This window comes from Pempheris klunzingeri, chromosome 4 (assembly GCF_042242105.1).
Source record: "Pempheris klunzingeri isolate RE-2024b chromosome 4, fPemKlu1.hap1, whole genome shotgun sequence".
In the NCBI taxonomy this organism is placed as follows: Eukaryota; Metazoa; Chordata; class Actinopteri; order Acropomatiformes; family Pempheridae; genus Pempheris; species Pempheris klunzingeri.
Window position 1 is genome coordinate 25,013,702 of NC_092015.1, and position 19,203 is coordinate 25,032,904.

The window sequence follows — 19,203 nt, forward strand, 5'->3', positions numbered from 1 at the left end:
AATAGGTCTGATTCTGTAGTAGCTATGAGTTGGTCCTCTCTATCTAGTTAGCTGGCAAGTTCTGTGAAATCACATCTGTGCGGTCAAATGGAAAACTGGCCAAGTTTGTCATTCCATGAATGTAAAATCTCAAGTCCAAATTTTGCCTCAATTTCAGTAGTGTGAATGAAACCTGACTACACAATGTTTTTTGGATCTCGATATCTACCATTTAATTATCTGTAGTTCCTTTCAAAGCGACTATAGTTGGCTGTCTTTCACATCAAATTCCATCTTGTCTTCAAGACAGGAAGGGCATAGAGTGGGAGGATGGCACATGATGGTACTTTTGGAGATCAAGTGCCAATCAAAAGACCGCTTCAAACAGCGTCTTGTCCCTATCTCATGAGGTAACCAGACGGTAGCTTCAAGCTACAGGAGAGTAACACATGTCACTACTAAATAACAGGGCACTTGGGATTCTCAGGCGTGCCATGGTGTGACTTTTCTGTAATGTGTGTTGAAGACTACCACCTACAGCTATGGTGCAGTAAGGTGGGATGAGATTAAAAACTAATCAGATTTGTGTTTCTTTGACTCCTTCTTCAGCTGATGCCATCAGTAATACTTCAGTGAACAAATGTATTACTAAATAAATACATGTGATGCAGTTTTTACCAAGGGGTTTGGCTTGGCAATATCTAAAGTTGTTTGTTCATTTTTATTTTCAAGGATGAAATTGTCTTTTCCATAAGACAATTGTGCAAATTCATAAGTGGTCTAAAATGTTTTATGCAGGTCAAACCACAAAATGTAAATGTCCTGCAATAGAGAGATTTAAGAATATGTTAAATAACTCGTGAATAAATTAATAATGCACCAATACATTTATACTATACCCATTACAATATCAGTGGTTGAAAAGTTCTGAGACACCTTCTCCATGGAATAAATTGCAGTGAGTGGCAGGTAGAGTACCGACAATCTGTAAGTAAAAGTACAATCACTCCGATTAAAAAATGATTCATCCATCATCTCATCATCCTCAAGCAAACTGTCTGGAACAGCTGAATTAGCAGGGTTTACAAGCTGATCAGTTTACCATCTATCTATTTACTATCCATGAGGGTCGCAGGGGGGCTGCTTTAATGAAGTGGAGCAGGTAGGCTAATCAAACTTAACTGCTCTAAAGCACATCAATTTAAAAGCCCAAATGACCACGAGCTACAAGATAAGTTAATGTCCGTATCATAAATACATAGTTAACATCAGCTAGCTAACCATATTTTCACCTGCAGTATGTGCAACTTACTTTGGCGTGCAAAGTCTAGAAGAGGAGTTATCAAAAGCGGAGATGCAAAAAAATTGCCTTTCTATACGGGTGTGCTGCACCAGTTGCACCGTCAATGTTTACACCAGAGCAGCTGTTGATTCTGAGGACAGAAAGAACAGACATCTACAGTATGTGAAACATGAGGCCTCATCATCAGATAATGAATAACATGCTACGCCTGTATGCTGATTTTTTGTGGTTTCGGCTTATTTCAGATTTCAAGGTTTTTTCTTGACTCAAAGAGGTTTACGCGGTTCTCTGCATAGGCTGTAAATGTGTTCATCTTCATCCCCTCTTTATTATTTACCCTATGTCTCTCTCTTGGTGTCTGTGTATGTTCCTGCTTCCAATTCAATTAGTTGACTGGGAGCATTACCTCTTTCAGTTAAATCAATTAGATCATCTCTTTTCGTCCATGCTTCAAAACTGTTCCTTTATTTTAATCAGCTGTTTCGGTGTTAGATCACTGCAACCCTCCTCCAACCCATTCACCTCCAGTCTTCATCACAACCAGTTTCCACCAAACGTGGAGCTAATTTCCCCTGCAGGTAAATTACATAAGTCAATGCAAAGATGCAAATGGATGCGACAAGACGCAAAGTCGTGGGCGACGCAAAGGACACGAGTGATGCAGCACGAATGGCGTGTTACTAAACTTTAGCAAAAAAATGTGCCTGGCACAGACCTCCAGTTTCCCACATAGACAGCTTCAGCGAATGAATCCACAAAGAGAATCCCAGCACTGATAGGCTGTCCTGATGTTGAATCAAATGTGTCCCAGTTGGAGTCTGCACCCAGAACTCTAAATGCTACGTAGAGTGGACAAAAGGGCGTCAACCTTATGTCAATAAATGAATAGAATTGTTCTTTAAAAATCTCTTCAATTAAGTCTCTCCTGATTGAGCTCAATTTCATTCACCTCCACTGTACTGGAGTGGAGAGAGACAATCACAAAAACTTAATTCAGTACTAAGTACAACCCTTCAAATCAAGAAAAAATAATCATTTAATTTATTTCCAAAACAACAATCAATAATGTTAAATGATACTGAAATTTTAATGCACCACATGGGCCACAGTAAGAATACACAAAACATCTTAACAGAAGGCTGTCCATCATCCGTCAGACACATTAACATTTATCAGTCCACCCATGACTCCCTGTCATACAAGACAACCGCTATTCATCACTGTCATGGCAACGGCCTTTGTAACGAGACAGCCCAGCCGTCAGAGGCCTATCAGACCTTCCAGTGTGTCCTGGCTTCTTTTGTTCCCCTCCAAAACCACAGGCAGATAAGATTATCCCTGACAGCCTCAGGTCAGCCACCAACCACAGACCAAAGCTGGATGGAAATGGAGGCAAAGGAAAGGGAGACATGATGTTAACTCTTTGAGGATATGGATTTGTATTCAAAGTGTGTGTGATGGGCATAAAAAGAAACTGGGGTTAAAAAAAGAAACTGCCCATCCTGCCAAAATCATGATTATCTGTAATTCTGATCATTCCTGCCCCTCACATGTCAAACTGACAAGAATGAGACAGTGTTTATTTCTGTTTCACTTCTGCTCTTGAGAGGTCACAGGAGGAAAAAAAACACCAGAATTTTCCCTGCAAAAACCAAATATGCATGTATCATCACAAAATGTGATGCTCTATAAGAATAGATCAGAGATGTTAAAGGAGGTGGCATAGGAAATGAGAGAAAGGCCAGCAACATTGAGGTTGGATAGGTCTAGATGAGGTAACATTATTTATTTAAAGCTATAATTAATAAAGGCCGCTTTATCATTCCCCCTCCTGTGATGGCTTCAATATTTAATGTTACTCATGGGATAAAAATGGGAAAATATAATGTATTTCCCATTGTGGGTGATAGAGTCAATGGCACATCTTTATGAAATGAGACCCTCTGAAAGCTGACAGAACAGAAATAATGACAGCTTGGTTAGCTGATGAGTTCTTCTCTTCACTTTGCCCCACAGCGGGCTGTGTTCCATTTTTAATATTTGGGTAAAGGTGTTTGTAAATACAGGGCAGATGACTATTGGGCCAAGTCTGAACTTTGGCACTTTTTTGCTTTGTGTTTGAAACTGCTGCTGTCAGAGCTGTTTGTAATTATTTTACTGGAGGTCAAACTCTCTCTCTTTATATATATATTTATATGTGTGTGTGTGTGTGTGTGTGTGTGTGTGTGTGTGTGTTTGCAGGCCTTTAAGTAATAATGATATATTTTAAATAAGATAATGGACAGCACTCTTCAGATTTTTAAGCAGACTAATGGTGGCTGGTAGAGAGCCATCAGATGTACCTGCCAGCCTCTTCACTCCCTCAGTATACCTGCATTGAATATAGGCCAGAGGCCACAGGTGCACTCTTACTCCTGCTCATGTCAATGAAATAAATGATGGATAATTACTTTTGTGACAGCGTGGCAATTGAATTATCGCTAGCAAAACAACATAACAGATTTGTTATGCTCCGCTGAGCAACAACACACCAATCATAATCAGTGGCTGGGAAGGCACACCGAAATCTGCATAGGACAAAAATGCAATTCAACGCCGAAACTTTTTGTTCACTAACCAGATTGAACTTAGTCAACAACATTTAACCACGGGACAAGAATGTTGTTTGTATTAGCTGAATGAGGATGATTGCTTGTCTGAGAATCAGAGCCACAGCAGAAAGGGTGGCTCGTTTTGTACAGCACATTTATCACAGGCTCAGAACATGGTTGTTTTTTTAAATGAAACTGAGAATTGTCCCAGAGAAGTTTATATCTCCATTTATGATAAATATCATCTGAGTAGCCAAATTCAAGAGCACTTTGCCAACACACTCTGCCAACATTTGCCTATGAAGCAAGCTTAACACTGACACTATGACAAATGGCTTTTTAATGAATGACAAAAACAATTAAATCAATCCTCTGTGACCCATGAGTCCACGTTTCATTACAAGCTGTCAGCAGAAGGAACTTACAGTTGTTCTTTGGCTTGAATATTCTTTATGTGAGCATTTATGTGTGTTGTTTCACTCTTTACATGTGTATAAGTATGTTTTACCTTCGGCCATTATCCCCACCACACCAGTTAGTGCAGTAGTGAGAGTTGTGTCATCCCTTCTACTGAAGCCCCCATGTTCCCCAGGAAAATCAGGAGAGACTGCGATGGGACACCAGTGATTTTGTTTTGTTTTTTGCTTTTTGTGGTTTTTCTGCCACTCTAAACAGATTCCAAGTTTATATTGTTAGATCATTGGTAATAGAGCCAACTTTTTTATGGTACAACAACACTGCTAAAACTTTGCTTGTATTATTTTCTGCTCTTATATGTTGTTTTGCCGACACCATTTGTGAAGCATTCTTAAAAATCATATCCTATAATCCTAAAGTCATTATTGGTATATATTATTTAGCCATCCATCTATTATCTATACCACTTATGCATAGAAAAAAAATCGAAATTTGTGTGTCCTGTGTCAGCAGGATTACTGCTGGAACTCCCAAAAACAAGTTATTTCTCATGTAAGCTTGTTGTTCAAAAGAGGTAGAAAAACTATTGCATTTATCTTCAGACAGCTGACCTTCATCCCTCACTTTTTAAAAAGACATATATCAGCATGCTCCCAAAATATATCTCCTTGTTTGATGTTTTAATGATGGTGACACATTGGTTAGGTTAGGTTAGGTTGACTTCTGATGACTGTGAGGCCCACAGCACATGATTCATATGGAAGCATCTATATTCATTATGTTCACATCACACTGGTCCTTAAATCACTCCACTGGTGCCTAAAGATAGATTTTAAAATCTTATTCATCATTTATAAAGCACTAAATGCTTCCAAATACATTTCCAGCTTGCTTGTACACTATGAGGCATCCAGACCCCTGAGGTTATCGGGCACAGGTCTGCTCTGCTCCCAGGCTCACAATCAAGCAGGGTGAAGCAGCTTTTAGTTGCACTGCTCCCCAACTGTGAAACAAGTTTCCTGAACACCTGAGGTCTGCTAAAGTGCTCAGTTCGTTTAAATCAAGCCTTAAAACCTTACTGTTTACTGTGGCTTTCCAATAAATCAGATACTTCCTTAAACCTGTAACTATTTATGTGCTTGTTTTCACCCCGTGGTTCTATTGGCTTTTACATGCAATTTTAATGCTTTTCTCTGTCTTCTCTCTTTAAAGCGCTTTGAAATGCCTTGTGTTTGAATGTTGCTATGTGAATAAACTTGCCTCGCCTTGCCCACGCTCATTTGTTCAGCTCTTCTCCTTTAATCATCCACCTGTAGGTTTGGAAATACAAGAAACATAGTCACTTAATGTTGTGTCAAAACTGTCTGAAGTCATCCGAGTCTCCGATTGTTGGAAAGTTTGTCCTCTTAAAACACACAGAAAATATCAACCAAGAAGTTGAGAGTATTTGACCAGAACAAATCTTGTTTGAAGAAATTAGAATAAAACAATGAAACTAATGCCGTGATGTGCCCTCTTCTGTCCCTTTTTGGGACAGACACATTCCTTTCTGTGAGAGAATAGAGAAAACTACATATATTCAGAATTATCTTATTCCAATGGAAGCCAGAGTAAGGCAGAATATGAGATCAAATGACTTGTAAAGATGGATGTTTGAATAGATCCAAATGGAAAGCACACTTGGATGAGTGTAACAGCTGTCAGGGCATGTTAAAGCTCAGAATCCTCAGACCTCTGACTGTGCCATCCCTCCTCTCTCTCAGGACTGGTGTGCTGTGACTACAGCATCTGCATAATGTATCCTGTGGTATTTGCCATGACTGGCTGTGGTTGTGGATGAAGGGAGCGAATGCCTGCCAGTCATCCAGAGCACAGCGTGACATTTGTTCCTCTTCAGTTGTCAAAGGGACTCGCTGATGTATTCAGTCTGCTGTTATCGAGGGCTTGTTTGGAGGGGCGTGACACTGCAAATCCAACCCTTGAAACCTCTTTCCATGAGTGACCGTTCCAGTCCTGTGAATTTACCACTTTCATGCCTCTTATTGTCTAATTTATCCTGCACCTGGGCCACAGTGAGGACAGAGCTGCTGAGGATGGAACATCAGGAGAAGAGACTCACAATTTATCCAGCAACGGTATAGCAGTACACACACAAACAGACACACACACACAGCAGGTCATCAAAGCCACTGAAAATGTATCTTTAACAGGCCTGTGAAACAGAACGATACTGTTTGACTCTATTGGATTTACAAGCCTAACCAGGGACAGGGGCTGCAATTGAACTTTATGTTATTACATCTGTTGCATTGCCTGTCCTTATGTAACACTGTTTATCTGTACGCATATGTTAAATACATGAATATTAAATGGAATGGTAGGACTCAATACAAACTGCGTGTCGCAGATAAAACAACAGCAATAAGAAATGCATTTAAAGCTTCTTAAAAACAAAAGAGTAAATCACTAAGAAGATCATGATAAGTCAGCACTGGTTAAAAACTTTGCCGGCCTGTGATCTTCATGTAGCGAACTCCACTGGTGAGATCATACCAGAGTCCAGCAGTCAAGGTGGAGATTCCATCATCTATGACCAGAGCCTGTTTTGAGGTTGTCAGGACGGCACAGCACAAGGACCAGCCTACCTTCACTTCAGTTCAATCCAATGCATTTCAGTTTTCATGTCAATAAGCTAGGTGTTCAACAAAACACAGGGAAAGAGAGTGAGAACTGGAAAATGTAAAGGCAGAGTGATGAACATATTAAGCCCAGGTAGACTCGGTCTCTGACAATGTTGAGGAAGATGTCATGAATGGACGGTCCCTGGCCATGGATGATGTGCTGCATGGCTTTCCAGTCAGCAGCAGAACACTTCCACACCAGTGTGATTCACTTTGTGAGGACGTGGTGCTGAAGTGGGTCCTCTTCAGCCTCCTCAGGAAGCTGTAACTTTTATTAGATTAACAAATTAATGATTTGCCTAAAACAATAAACATCGTTAAATTAAGATTATTCAGTGTAATGTAAAAATTGGAAACTCCAGTTCAGGGGTATGAATATGAGCACCGTGCAGACTGCATCACAGCAGTGAAGATGTTTTTAAAGTGAGGAGGCAACAGTAGTCGCAAAAACGGTAGTTGAGAAAAAGACCACTAAAGAAATTTAGCTCATTAAAAACAACCCTCTGAACATTATTTTGTGAATAAATGCTCAACAGTGCAAACTTTGTCCAGCACCTTGTAATTCTAAGTGAACCGTGGTATGTAGTGTGTGTCCAGCTTCTAAATGCCCCACTCCAGTGAGAGCTCACAATGTGGATCTGCTGCCCCCCAGTGGACCGATCACAGTCTCCCTGCAGTCACCATCAGCCTGCAGCTATCAATCAGCAATGACATTTCTCAGCCAATCAATATCTCATCATTTGTAGTCAACACAGGAAGATCTGGGGTCTGGAAACAGTGTGTGAGCCTCAAGACACTTCGACCATGTCCTGTTTATGTCCACATTTGTCTGCGAGTGCTGTAGAACTCTGTTCTGACCAATTTGCAGCTGAGAGTGATGAGCTGGACTAAACCAGGTGTGATAACCCATCGGATATGAATATGTTTATCACACATGCTATGTCACAATATTGAATCAACCTATAGTTATCTATATCTGGACTATAGTGTAAAATGTTCTGTAAAGTTCTGGCAGTAGTCTGCTTGGAAGGGAAAAGATCACAGTGGGTTTATGAGGGAGAGACAAGAACTTTGTGATGTAGATTTTAGATCATCAAAAGGAAGTTCAGAAACTGTTTGACTGGCTCCAGTGTCCCTCTCTTTTTTGGTGTAATGTGCCATTTTGATGATGGAAAATAATTTTGGAAATGGTTAATTGTTATTGCATTCTGATCTCACAGCTGGAGTTTCTGGGCCATCGATAAATCAGTAGTGTAGAACTATGAACCTGTAATGGAGTCAGTATTCAAATCTATTGGGAGATGAATGTATCACCTGTACCTTTCTCTCTAATTGGTATGTCTGCCTATTTCATATTTTCTTTATTTATTTCTAAGCATTCCTTGAGACCAACCATGAGCAAATGTTTGCATTAACACAAATCAAGGCTTCATCTCTCACTGTTATACCTTTCATTTGACAAAGATGGACTGAAGTGTTCGAACCTCCAGTTGTACTGTTGGGCACCGCGGTTTGGAACTATTCTGCTTTATTTTTCACCCTGTATCTTTTCTTGCACCTTTCATCTTTTTGCACTCAGTTACCATTCCACTTATAACTGTACTCTATACACGCTATTCCCCAAATACAAAAACGCAAGAAAACACAGAGCCAACCCTATACATATACCCTCACACTTTCATCTTTAGAAAACAATATCAGGTATAATATAACTAAATAATATTAGTAACTGGCTCACATTGAAACCTCTGAGTCTAAACATAAACCTGTGAGGATATCTCCATTAACCCTTTCATGCATGAATTATGATAACCTCAGTCAGGATTTTTTTACTAAGTGTTTTTGTTCATCTTTAGGCGTGAAAAACAAGGTTTGTGCATGATGTACAATTCAGTGGACATGTGATTAATCATAATTTCCTCCCGATATAAAATCAATACTTGGAAAATTTTGCAATTGCATGACTCCTTAGATGTTACTTGATGTCACCATATTTTTCTTACCTGCAAGGGTTTCTTTTTATAGAAGCTTTGAACAGAACAAAATGAGCACCTTGGTGTTTCTGGCTGTCTGTCGGCCATCTTGGTTTCACTCTTTTTTTTTCACTTACAATGGCTTGGCACTGGGTAGCAGTGTATGAGATGATGCAGTAGCATCCACTGTAGTGGCTGATGTGCAACTATGCCATCAAAACTCATGCATATACAAGAAAACAGCTTTTGAATAGCAGTACACTGTAGTGACCTCTATGCATGAAAGGGTTAAAAATTGGAGGCAAGCGTGTGTTCAATCGTGAGGTGGATTATGTTTACGTATGTTTACCCTCCTCTCCACCCCATCCTAGATTATGGTGTGTGCTGCTGTAGTATAAGAGTTTATTCTGCCTCTGGAGACACACTAGGTCTATGAATTTATTCTCTTGCTTGGCTAGTAGAAATTTGTGGAAGCCCATCAGAAAATCCAGAACATGATGAGTCACAGTCACACCATAACAATGACAGCTAAGCGCGGATGGTGTAGACTTTTCTTATTAAGACTGTGATGAAGACTGAGGTAAAAACTCTGCACAGGATAGAAATAGAGGGCTTCTTGGCTTTTTTAAACCAAAGGAAAAAAACATAACAGATGAATTTAAACGTGTGTGTTGAAGTGTTAATGTGCAGCGAATCAAACAATTGATAACAGCTGCAAATTATATGATATGACACACTGCATATTGGCCTATCAAATGTGAACAAAGACTCATGATCTTTCACATTCTGCACCGCTTGCTCTCCTTCTAATAGTACAGCTGTCCATCAAAGTGAGTGGCATGCTGTGCCTTATCATAAGTGATGGAAAAAGCAAAAACAATTATTCCTCTTTGAGACACAGTCTACATGATGATGAGATACCATTGTGACAGCACTGCCATTGTGCCAGAGGACAAAGACACAGACAAACTGAAAAGAATCAAAGTCTATTTTTATTTTCATGTCATTTTTTTCAAATGCATGACGATGGAAATTACAGTTCAACAAAATGTGAGCATATTGTGAACGAGGGAAAAGGAAGCAATTTCATCTGCTCATACTGGATTTTTATGTGTTAACCATGTTAAAGATAAAAGACATGAATCCTAATGAAATATGTAACGTTTCAGAGACTCCTTCAATGTGATGCTACAGAATGCACAGATGGACCAGTAGGCTTTTAAAAAGCACAACTCCATGATGAGAAGCAGCGTTTTTGTCACATTTTATTCCCGTTCAGTGATGCTGGGATCAGTCGAATGCAGTCCGACGGGAGAATCCAGGACCTCCGCCCCAGTATCTCTACCACTGAGCAAGATGAGACAACCAACTGCCCCTGGGCGTCAGAGCCTCCGGGCCCCCAGGCCTGTTCTGTGTCTGCTGGTTTGTGGTCATTTGATTCATTGCAGATTTGTTGTTGTGAACCACTGAAGTACGACGGCAGGTCTGTGTCCTCTACTGTAGAGGCCCTGAGTGAACATCTGTCTGGACTATTAGACTTTATATTGTGCTATGTTGTGTATTCTGAAGTATATTGTGTTATTATTTCAGCACTAGTTGCTGCTTATGTTTTGGTCTGTGGGGATATGATTAAGCTGCCAGGTGTAGTCTGCTGTGTGAACTAAACCTACTGCCAAATTGGAGGCAACAGGATCTATAGGTAGGTGGGGTAGGGGGTGGAGGAGTGGCCCAACAGCAAATGTTGTAAATCCAGCCCTGTCTTATATCAGTGATATCAGTGAACATGACAAATCATGACTGGTTCCTTTATCATTTGAACCTCCTACAACCTACTATCAGAAGCTACTGGGTACGCAGTATATTAAATATAATGTTACATAGCAGATTGTTAAAAACATTTCCTTTGAGTAGGGAGAGACAGACAGACAGACAGACAGACAGACAGACAGTGCGACTGTGTGTTCATTAGCCCGAGGGCTGCGGTCTGACTGGGCTATCAACTGCGGGATTGCTTTCTTTTTCACTGTGACACAATCAGCCGTCCCATTAAGCCGACAATATCATCTCTCCACCTCGTGGAGGTGCAACAGAGATGGACAGTTTTCTTTGTGAAAGGCTGGGTGTCATGGCCAAGGTCATCTAATCTGGAAAGATGAAGACTTACTGTCAATACCACATTTGGTATTGTGATCTTATGAACGGTTAAAATGTGGAGGAAACATTCTGTATGTTCCCTTTTCAAATCTAAGCCTGGAATGTATACTTGTGTTATATGTATTTATTTATTTATCTTGTGCATAAAAAAGCTTTAATGTTCCATGTAATTGCTAATACATCACAAAACCCCACACAACAAAAGGGGTTTAGTTACTTTATGTCGATAAGATTCTACAAACCATCTGTTCACAATATTCTCTTTAATCAGGGGAGTTCCCTCTTTTGTGGGGTCACTGAAAAAGTCTGCAAATGCTGTTATACTTTCAATCCCAACGTCCCATTCTGAGCATTTTACACCTAAACATTCTTCATTCAGTTAATAAATAATTGACAAGCGCTAGCGCTAATGCTAACGCTAAAGTCTGAGAATGATTAAACTTGATAATTACCATTGAAAGCTTATGTGTGTAGCATGTTGTTTTAAACATTGTTGTTATTGTTTGGGATTTGCAGCCGGGATTGCAGCCAATCCCAGCTGACATTGGGCCAGAGGTGGGGTCACCCTGGGCTGATCGCCAGTCAATCAAAGGGCCAACATATAGAGACCTAAGACCATTCACGCTCACACCTTTAACTATTATTGTACTTTTTATTTAATAAATGTGAATAATGTGAACAGTAAGGAGAATCACACCATAAATGAATTGGATGATTTCAGCTTTTTCATGCTATGACAGTATTGGTGGCAGACACTGTACCCTTCAGTCAATATCATACATTTCCATTGAACCTCGTCTTTGACTGAGCATCTATTATGTGCTGTAATGCTGCCACCTGCTGGTGATTCTGGAGCTCTGACAGCATGTGGAGTCTTTCTGCTTAGTAATATCTAACATCTATTCGTGACTGAAGAAAAAGAGCAAAATTACATAGTGCTTTGACACTTGAGACGTACACTGAACGCTGAGCAATTTTATACACACTGGTATTGGATGTATTTACCTCTGAGTACAGTGCAGCCACCATGGATTTATTAGCACTGACACCTGTATAATAATGATCCATGGAGAAAAAAAAAAGTACCTGCAAAGCATGATTTGATGATGCTCCAAACAATCTTTATATAAATGCTGCATTTCATGGAAAAAGACACTGATCAACAGGGAGCTCTGCATATCATTACAGAAACTAATCAGAAATTAGAAACCTACTTTATCACTACTACCACTTCACTCTGTCAGTCTGCCAATGAAGACAAAAAGGAGACACACCAGTCAGGACAGACTGTGACTCATCGTGTACATGTAACAGGTTTGTTCACTACCTGAGGTATTTCAGTCTGAAAATAGAGTGGATGGATGGGAATCCCCATGATTTAATATCCCTTCTGTCCCCGAGGATCATTTAAGTTTCACCTTATTCTCTGAACAAAGTATCAGTGGACTAACTGAGGAAACATGATGATGATGATGATCTCGTGAAGAAAAGTGTACCAGTATTGATTTCTTCCACCAACTTGTGAGTTTTTGCATTTTACACAGTGATGTTGTGTACAGGGATTTGTAAAAACATTACTGTTGACTAAGACAACGGCAAAGACTGAACATGCTCCAGCTAACTAGTGTGACTGAGGTTCTGAATAAACCCACAAAATATTAACATAAGAGATAAGAGAGAGAACTTTAATTTCACATATCGTTCCCACACATTACAAACTTCCAAATATATTTAACATATGTAAATAGGTCATTTCTAGTTTTTTACGCCCTTTCTCCAATGTGGTGTAGGCTCAGGGTTTGTAGCTCTTTCAATCCTTTAGTGACAACATCCTGCTGGTGGGCGCAGTGCACTGTGGGTATTTACATCTAGGTGGCATCAGTCCAGGAAACATGAAGGTAGCGTGCAAACAGTCCACAGAGCAGCTCCTGATGTTGGCTCGGATCCTTAACGGACATGTCATGACTTGGTGGTTAAAGTAAACCCACTTTCAATGGATAGCCGCCGGTTCCGCAGGAGGTGCAAGAACACAGAGCTTCAGCTCCTAAAAGTTAGTCAAGCAGTACATGTGGCGTGGAGAATCTGCGGCTCAGCAAACGCTCCTGGAGCTGGCGGAGGTCTACGGTGTGTGTGTGATGGTGGTGTGTTCTGTCGTCTCCTCTCTGTCAGCGGTGCCTGACTGCTGCCGCTCTGCCAACATGTCTGCCAGCTTCAGCTGGAGCACTGGATCCCTGGACTCTGCTGACACCTGCAAGAGAAAAGCAGCACTGTGATCATGTGTTTAAAAGCACACTGAGAGCATTAAACAGGGCTCAAGGTTTTCTCCTGATTTTAATATTGTTCTCAGTCTTTTCTCAGGACCCACAAGGTTTCTCACCATAACTTTGATTTACATTTATAAACAGAACTGCAGATAACTAATTAGTGTCATTTTTAAGTCATTTAGCACACAACCTCTGTTATTCAGTCTGATCAATAAACAACTGTTTATTGCCACAATCATATAAACACAAGCAAAACAGCCATCACAACCACAGTGTTAGCGTTAGCTCACAGCAGCCTGTTAACAGTGTTAACAGCACAAAGTGTGCTACTGTCACTGAAGGACAGTCTGTGGCGGTCAGCAGTGGATCTGTCTCGCTCTACAGCTAAGTGTATGTTAAATCACAACAGCCTGTCGCTGATCTGTCATTTAAATTTCAGCTGCACTTTCTTCACCATTCTTGTGTGACTAGCTCCCAAGCTTGAGCCTTATGGAAGACTCTGGTCATGTGCTGTGGGTATTCTTACAGCGTGCGTAAAGGTAGGAAGGTACGTAGGTAGAAAGGCCTGCCAGCCATCCAGTCAGACAGTGCTTCTAAGATCAGTTGCAGACGCTGCCTTTATCATACATGTGTTTGAAGGGGAGTTTACAGTGCTGACCTGAGGATATTACTGTGGAGAGTCTGATACTCACACTATATTCCCAGTTGATTGTCATTGTTTATTATCATATTTAGAATTTCTTTACTACTAGTGAAAAGTGGCAGAGAAAGAAAATCTGTCTGATGTGTCCATTTCCACATGTTGTTTCTTTGTCTTAAGAAACAAGAGGGCTGTTCATTTGTACCATTACCTGTACTGTATGACCGTCATCCTGCAGGTCTGATTAAGACATTTGAACCCGCGGCATAGTTTTTGTTTACAAGTTTTGCAATTCAGCTTCATTCACACTCACGACTACAATTTTTTATCATTTCAGGGGCAGACTCTACTTACTCTACGTGTTCATGCAAACTTTGAATTTGAAAAAAAGAGGGAATTTTGGAATTTCGGGGAATTCTAAAAGGTCAGCCCTAGTCAGTACGGTTAGCATGACTCTTACAGGATGAGCTCCTCTTCTTCTCAGTAAGATGCCATCAGCAAGTAAAGCTTTCCCAGTCTCCTCAAACAGAGCAGATTCATCCAGCTCACTGTGCTTCTGTAACTCTGTGTACTTGTCTACAAACCTGCAGGGTCAAAGTGAAAGAAAATCAAACATCTGGCAACACTGATGTGGAAATAAAGTCACTATAATCACTCTAAATTGTAGAAATAAAAAAATGTGGGAAAAACATACCTCTGACATGTAGAAACAAAGTTTGATTTGTAAAGATCAAATAGCCGAGGACCACTCCCATACTGCTCGTAGAACTTCCTGAAGGGCAGATAGTTAATGTGAGTGGAACCTGCAACAGCTGACCAAACATTTATTTCATTTATAAATCGAGGTGAGCTCAAAGTAAAATGGCCAATTTCATTTACATTTCATAAATGTATAATTATTTTAAAACACTCAAATAGCAATGAAACTATTTAGTTAAGAATGACAGGATCAATCATCAAAAAGCTCAACACAATTCTTTACCAGACCAAACATAAAAACATAATCCAAAGTGGTCTGTAGTACTGTCTGTAGCAGCACTTCTTATAACCTACATAAATCAGCAACCTTTGTCACAGTGAAAACTCTGGCCTTAGGCTCAACATACCTTGCAACCCATTCATTAAAGTACACCCCTGAGCTGCATTTCTTAACACTGCATTCATTCATTCATTCATTCAGGGAATGCAGATTTAATCAGTGCTCTGACAAACTGAGGTGCCACAACACATGAAGCAGGTTATTTCTGGGAAATGTATGCGTCAAACAATCAGAATACTATGAAATACTATGTGCCCTGCAGCGACCTTTGTTCATTTTGCTCCAAGTCACTGGAGAACACTGTGAGAACACCTCATCAATGGTCTAAAATAAAAGCTCTCAAAACAAACGACAGAAGACCTGATCCATGTGTTATTCTAACAATTTTTACAAAGTTTGTGTGTAGACGGTATGACGACTTACGCTCTGATCACATCCTCTCTGTAGAAGATCTCTGGGACAGCCTCCTCTTTCTTGGTGGAGGGTCTGGTACGTGGCTTCACCTGAAGTGGGGCCCTCTTTGGTGGGAAAGCCTGGTACACATCATACCAGATGGGTTTTTCGTGCGGCTTTATGACTCCTGAGCGCATCAGATCTCGAACCCTGTTGATCACACAATTAATAATTCAAGTCACATTTGACAGCAATACAATTTATAAAGGGACCATTTACATAAGTGACATAGTAATTAAATGAAGACAGCACTTTTTGAGACTTTGATCAAAGTTACATTTCTAGTCTCCTCGGTCTTCTCTTTACGTTTTAAATGTGGTTTTGACATGTTTTGTACTACAAGCAGAACTTCTGTCGTGGTCGCATGCATATGACGTCATCAGACAGGTCGCTTTTGAAAAATGACATTGCAAACCGTATCATCATTTCAGCTTTGGTACGTCCACATGGACATGTGTGTGTTTATTTAGTGTGTCCTCGGAAGATTTATCGTCAACCTGCTGACGTAGGTTTGCTTAACGCCAGCTAAAAGTGACTGACGTGACAGCCACGCAGCTGCTTTAGAGCTGACGATAACCCGCCTGGTCAAGTTAACAGACAGCAGAAAACCCCCGATTTGACTCAGCAGCACAGCATTGTGTTTTCCAAATATTATATTATTATAATATTATCCGTTATCGTCGTTTCCTTCACCAGGTAGCGAAGTGAGTGAGCACGCGTTAATGCGCCACCTCTTCAGGACAGCAAGGGCATGCTAATAGTATCACTGCTAGCCACTGCTAGCTTCCTTGCTAGCCAACGCTCACAAGCACAAACAGCGTAAAATGCTGCAGTCTTACCGTGTGAATACAGTCCCAAAGTTCTCCAGTCTGCTGCCAGCCATTTTACTGTTTATTTCACGGACCGAAGTCGGACCGTGGCGACACAGGAAGTCTTCTGCTGACAGATATGCTGAGACATCCGGTTGGGCTTTTGTGTTATCAGAATAAAAGTATGATACAGTTTAGAAGTATAATGCAGTAATGCAATTCCAGTTTATTACTGTGTCCCTTCGATTATCATGCTGACTACATTACATGTGTCTGAATTAAGTTTTATTTTACTAGGCGACAATTTATATTTATTTGAATAAATATGCAACTGATTTCAAGTGTGATTGGTTATCATAAGGCTTTCTTGCTCTTCCAAAGCATGTTTATTTGAACATTGTCCTCTGTGCTGCCAGCAAATTGAGGACAACTAGAATGATCGTCGTAGCACTGTGCTCTTCTTTATTAATTTCTTCGTGGGGTTGATGATGAAAGAAAAAAAGTCAAGTTTTATTGTGAAGGCTAAATGCCCACGGTGTTATTGAACAGTTGTGACAGGATTATTCTCTGGATCCTCCAAATTATGTTTACAGCAGATGTCGCTCTATCTGCTGGGAACATAACTTGGAGGATCCAGATAATAAGCCTTTAGTTTCAGGGGACTTGTTAACTCTAAGGACTCCTATGCTGTATTACTGTAGCTCTTTAATGACAGGGGAAGGTCACTAAGATGTCATTACAATGAGGCCTGATCCGTAATAGATGAAAGAATAATAGAGTTCTCTTAATGATAAAGCATCATCATCCTGTGTCATTCTATACGATCTTTTGTAGAAGGTAGAACAAAAGCTCTGGATCATTAGTTATGGCATCTTTCATTTTCATTTGATTCATAGTATTCATTTTTACACTATGCCCAATTCAATGAATTGGAGGAAATCTGTTCTCCTTCTTCTCGAAATTGTTTTAAGGACCTCATCAAAGTTCCTTTTGCTCTCCTTAATATATCTTATCTAAACTCTCTCGTAAATTAATAATTCATAATAATATGATAATACTTTATTTTAGAATTTATAAGAATAAGAATAAGTTTTGGCCCATTCTGGGCAATTTAATTTCTGGAAGTAATGAATTGTTGAAATCTTAACAATACTTAGGTGTGACTTAAACAAACACAAATAAAAGGATGATTCATTTAGCAGCATGAACTGTACCAGTTACAGTGTACTGAAATTAGCTTGTGTATATGTTTCCACTTATTCCATTGCTGCCTCTTACTCAACTGTTCTTCAATCCAGACCACCTGAGACTATGTTTGTCACTCTTGCAACCTCATAGAGAAGAACTTAAATGTTTTCACCTACTTACCTCTTTAGCATTATTGAGTCAATTTGTCTTGATTCATATAACAAATCCTCCCTTTCTTAGAAGGATGATGAACATTGTCAACTCACACTGCCACTCCTTCAGTATACATACTCAGCAAAGGTTAAAAAGAAAAAGATTGTGTCATGGTCATGTCAGCCGGAAAATTTCCATTATTTTAACTGAAAGAAATACAGATTGTGTACAGTGTACAGATTTTAGGTTGGTACCCCCAGTGATTAAATGTATGGGAAAATGATGTATATGTATGTTATATATGGCAAAAAGTTAAGTTCATAATGTAACTCTTAATATTAGACAGTTGAAGATCCAAAACCGAGTAAGAGTCACCTCACTGGTATATTGATATATTGTACATGATCACTTTAAAGGACCTGTGTGCAGGATTTAGTGTTATCTAGTGGTGAGTCTGCAGATTGCAAACAACTGAGTACCCCTCGCTTCACCCCTGTTTCCAAGTGGGCAGAGGAGCTACGGTGGCTGACGAGGTTTCACACTTGCCGATTCTTGTGCAAAGTAATAAGTATGACCTGTCACCAAACAGCACGGTATACCTTGTCTTTCTTCTTCGTCTTCTAACCAGTGTATTTGCACCTTGTTTGTCCGTTTCAGGCTGCTGGAGGAACATGGCAGTGCAACATGGGGAACTCCACAGAAGAGGACTTGCTCCCTATGTAGACATGGAAGACTCATTCTGAGGTAACGAAAATATAACTCCTCTTAGTTTCACGTGATTATATATTACATATATTAGATAATTATGAACACTGGTTACTTTTGGTAATATAAAGAGCAATGATGCAGAAGGCTGCTTTGTCTCACTACTGATATGGGACTATTCCAGATAGTCATGCATGTTTATGTTCTGTCAGAACAGTATATCTTTTGAACATCTACTTATTGAGAAGCAAAGCAAATGAGTGTTGCTGTACTTAAAATGAGTCTAGAGAGATTTAGTACCAATGAGGTCCTAGCTCTCTCTGTCTAGTTGTTGCCATGATGCCAACAGTGTTTTCCTGGTTGACTCCTAATGTTCATGTTAAATGATTACTTGCTTTTATCATCTTGCATGAGACCTGTGGTCATGAGGCAGGAGGCTGTTAGATGTTCCCATGTTTAGATGTAAGACAAAGACTAACAGCATCTGCAGTCAGCCCTGTAACAGCCTGTCTGGTTTTGTATCAGTCCATGTCACTGACAGAGTCACTACAGTAGCCATTTCAGATGCTGTGGATTTCCACCCTGTCTGTGTCATGTATTTTCTCTGTGTAAAGCATTTGTTTTTAGCACCTTACCTGGACAAGAAGATAGTGGGTTAGTCACTGCTCTGCACACACAAGGACATTGAGATTCCATTTCAACAAACTAAGAAAACACTGGATTCACAAAAGCCACCAGGCAGGGTAATAACCAATGTAAATTCTGCTGGGAATGTAAAGAATGTAACCCCTCTCTCCAGCCCATTCTCATTCCCAGGATGACCAGTACTGACATGTCTCTTTTTTCTGTATAAC

At 40.0% G+C, this 19,203-nt stretch overlaps 2 protein-coding genes across 2 annotated transcripts in view; both read right to left on the reverse strand.

Annotated features, from left to right (window-relative positions):
• LOC139199573 (alpha-2-macroglobulin-like) overlaps positions 1 to 19,203 on the reverse strand; it is a 286,525-nt gene that overhangs the window by 113,399 nt on the left and 153,923 nt on the right. The gene's annotated exons all lie outside the window — the stretch shown is intronic.
• mrps23 (mitochondrial ribosomal protein S23) lies at positions 12,769 to 16,424 on the reverse strand. The gene is made up of 5 exons (XM_070828784.1): positions 16,334 to 16,424; positions 15,465 to 15,644; positions 14,697 to 14,774; positions 14,463 to 14,586; positions 12,769 to 13,346 (listed from the first exon to the last, which is right to left on the reverse strand). The coding sequence occupies exons 1-5, from the start codon at positions 16,375 to 16,377 to the stop codon at positions 13,218 to 13,220; spliced, it is 555 nt and encodes a 184-aa protein (XP_070684885.1). The 5' UTR covers positions 16,378 to 16,424; the 3' UTR covers positions 12,769 to 13,217.